General features: G+C 39.8%; 1 protein-coding gene across 1 annotated transcript; it reads left to right on the top strand.

Annotated features, from left to right (window-relative positions):
• The first annotated feature begins 869 nt into the window (after positions 1 to 869).
• Positions 870 to 2,713, top strand: LOC127972144 (transcription factor HES-4-B-like). Its single transcript, XM_052575451.1, has 4 exons — positions 870 to 1,276; positions 1,415 to 1,510; positions 1,614 to 1,701; positions 1,817 to 2,713. The coding sequence occupies exons 1-4, from the start codon at positions 1,169 to 1,171 to the stop codon at positions 2,398 to 2,400; spliced, it is 876 nt and encodes a 291-aa protein (XP_052431411.1). The 5' UTR covers positions 870 to 1,168; the 3' UTR covers positions 2,401 to 2,713.
• Positions 2,714 to 3,604: the final 891 nt, after the last annotated feature.

The following is a 3,604-nucleotide window of genomic DNA, read 5'->3' as shown; positions in this document are numbered from 1 at the left end:
AATACTGTCAACGTTTATTTGTCATATACACAATTTTACACAAATGCGTTTTATAGAGAACATTATATATATATATATATATATATACGGAACATCAATAAGAGTTAAATATTTAAAGAAGAAGAATCATGCAAGTCCCTAAATAGTTGGCTACAAAAAGTGCAAGATTGCAAGAATGTAATAGCCTACTGTTAATGCTAGTGAAACGATAGTAATTCGAGGAAAACGCATCCAGAAAAAAATGCGTTATTTTGCCCCAGTGTAAAATGAGAGTTTTTGCAATGTTGATAAAATTACGTTATTTGTCAGTTGAACCATTCCGAAAGCAAGTGCACAGGAATGCTGGTCTCGCAGTGCGTGTATGCAGAAATAGGCTACGTGACTCGGCTATAAAATAAAAATAAAAATAAAAAAACCTCCTTTGTGGCAAACAGCTAGAGAATGGCCGTTGCAATGTCATTTTTAGGGGGGCTATAGGTTATAATAATAATAATAATAATACGCGAAATTAATTTTACCTATGAAAGCAATACTTTATAAAACGATCAAGTTGCCATTTTCATTTGAGAATGTCACTTTCAATATAATACATATTCCGGTGAATCTGTCAAAGAAGGTTTGCATGCAGCTAAGGAGGTTGTACTAGAAATGCAAAAGAGTATTCCCCCAATTCCCCTTATCACTTCACAGCCAGGTCGACTCGACTGCACTCGTCTCTTTGTTGTTTGTCCCTCCAGGGCTGATTGAGCAGCGCGTGACTGACAGCCCGCGGGGGTGTTGTCCAATCAGCAGTCTGCCCGCGCCCAATGGGTGAGTCCGCGCGCCTATTGGCTGAAGCGAGTGTGGGAAAGAATGCAGAGAGGGTTTCACACGAACTGGGAGCATGCGATCTATCTATAAATACCGCTGGCGTGTGGCAGTGGGAGATTCGACTTGCCCTCTGAAGCAATACGCCACACACGCTCGTGTCCTCATATGACAGCCTGCAGACTATAAGTCATATAACGTAGCTGATAAGAGGGACTCACACTCTCTCTCGTGACAATCCCGAGATCTTGGCTACGCTCCGCATCTAATCCTAACAGACCGTCTCTGTGTTTTTATAAATCCATACACGGAATATAAACCCTTTTCTTGGCTTATACCGGACCCAGCTTTGGTTTTGATCATGCCAGCCGATAATATGGAGAAGCAGACCGCATCACCGATTGCTGGTGCCCCTGCCAGTGGATCTCATACTCCGGACAAACCAAAGAATGCCAGCGAGCACAGAAAGGTAAATGTCATATAATATTTTGGCACGTTTCGCGTTTGTAGGCTACTTTTAGATGAATGTCAAGTTGTCATTTCCATCTTTTTATTTAAGTAGCGTATTTTTTTATAGTAATTAATTATCTTTGCATTTCATCTGCAGTCTTCGAAGCCAATCATGGAGAAACGCCGTAGAGCGAGAATAAACGAGAGCCTTGGCCAGCTGAAGACCCTGATTCTTGATGCTCTTAAAAAAGATGTAAGTTGTAGCTACGAATCTGTCTATTCTTTAAATGTGTCAATAATCTAATAATCAAATTTTATTTTAAACAAAATGATTAACCGGTGCTTCTCGTTCACAGAGCTCCAGACACTCTAAATTGGAGAAAGCTGATATTCTTGAGATGACTGTCAAACACCTGCGCAATTTGCAGCGTGTTCAGATGACTGGTAAGTTATAAGTCAGATGTAGCTATTAAAATGCATAACTTTAGACATATAATTTAAAAACGTTATTTAATTTCCTAAATGCTCAGTATTAATGAACGTTACCTTTGCTTTGCAGCAGCCCTGTCAGCTGACACAAACGTCCTCAGCAAGTATCGCGCGGGATTCAACGAGTGCATGAACGAGGTGACTCGATTTCTCTCTACCTGCGAAGGGGTGAACACGGAAGTTAGGTCGCGACTTCTCAACCACCTGTCCGGTTGTTTGGGACAGATGATGGCCATGAACTACCCTCAGCCTGCCCCAGCTCAACAGGCGCATCTGGCTCAGCCTCTTCACGTGCAGCTTCCTTCAACTTTGCCCATCAACAGCGCCTCAATGGGCCCTAAACTCAGTCCATCGGAAGTGGTCTCACCCAAAGTCTTTGGAGGATTCCAGCTGGTGCCAGCCACCGACGGACAGTTTGCTTTTCTTATCCCCAACCCAGCTTTCGCTTCTGCTACAAACCCGGTCATCCCCTTGTACGCAAACGCAGGTGTCCCTATGACAGTCAACGCCAGTCCCCTCCAGGCCAGCTCGGCTCCCACGGTGGCATCTCCTATCCAGGGAATGACCTCCTTCGCGGGCGTTTCACAGGCCGTCAGTCCCGTTGGTGTTAGTGCCGGAGCAGAAAGCAATGAACCGGTGTGGAGACCTTGGTAGACTTGCTCATCCCATTCGAACTTTTAAAACAGTTTTTCACGATGAAGAAAATATGTTCAGTTTCGTTCTAAGGGACTTTGTTGACCTGTTGGTCAAGGCGTATGTTTATTAGCTGATTCCAATATTTGGATGTTGTTAATGAATATGCTGTTGTCAATTCAACAGCATAACACTTAATGTTTATAAAGTACTTTTTAAAATAAAAGAATTTAGTTTTGTACAAAGTTTGTAAAAGATTGTGTTATGCCAAAGCTTTCTTGATTGTTTTTTTCATGATAAGTGTTTTATGTTTGATGCTGAATAAATCAAAATAACGAAATATATCGTGTTTAAGCCCTTTTTCTATTAAGATCTATCTAAGGTACAGATATATATATATATATATATATATATATATATATATATATATATATATATATATATATATATATATATATATATATATATATATATATTACTTTTTGATATTACTTGCATTATGATTATTGCTTTACAATTTAAATTGACAAGTGACAAATTTACGATTTTAAGCAAGCCTTATTAAACTTTATCTGTTAACAAATAAGAACAAAGAGTTTCCAAATGCGTAAAACTTAAATTGCATCTGTTCAACTTTATTTTTTATTTTTTATTTAAAGTCTCAATTAAGTTTTGTGGCTACCGCCTATTGCTCTTAGTTCTACTTCTGGCGGGAAGAGATCACCCTAAAGTGTCACAGGTTGAAATGACAAAGGCAATGAGAGGGTTTTTTTCTTTTCTTTTGCAAAAAGGTAATTAAACATCTGAAAAGGGCCTCATCTTGTATGCAGCGGGATCTTTAAGAAGTCCTAAACCCCCATTCATTGGTCTGGGAAATACGCTTTGGGTTAATGTCACTAACAGATTGCCTCAAATGAAAAGAGAATATGGAAGAATCCTCTCTTCCTTTTGTGTACCAGTCGCTGTATTGCTGCACCTGAATAGCGCGTGGGGTGCTTTCGCTCCTCTTTTATGACTAAACTGATGAGTTACCTCAACACCAAACATCTTTCCTAGTTAAAATGTAAAATGATAAAAACAAAAATTGTAAAAAAGACGACATGCAGGTCTTTCGCAGGAGAGTAGCTATAACTCCAGGCGAGTCGTTTATGTTTATGTTATCACAGGATGTAAACTTATCTTCCCTTTGAGCGCGAGCTCCGGAACTGCGAGACGTGTGTGTAGT

The sequence above is a fragment of the Carassius gibelio genome, chromosome B15, assembly GCF_023724105.1.
Source record: "Carassius gibelio isolate Cgi1373 ecotype wild population from Czech Republic chromosome B15, carGib1.2-hapl.c, whole genome shotgun sequence".
Lineage (NCBI taxonomy): Eukaryota > Metazoa > Chordata > Actinopteri > Cypriniformes > Cyprinidae > Carassius > Carassius gibelio.
This window is presented reverse-complemented; position numbering and strand designations above follow the sequence as displayed.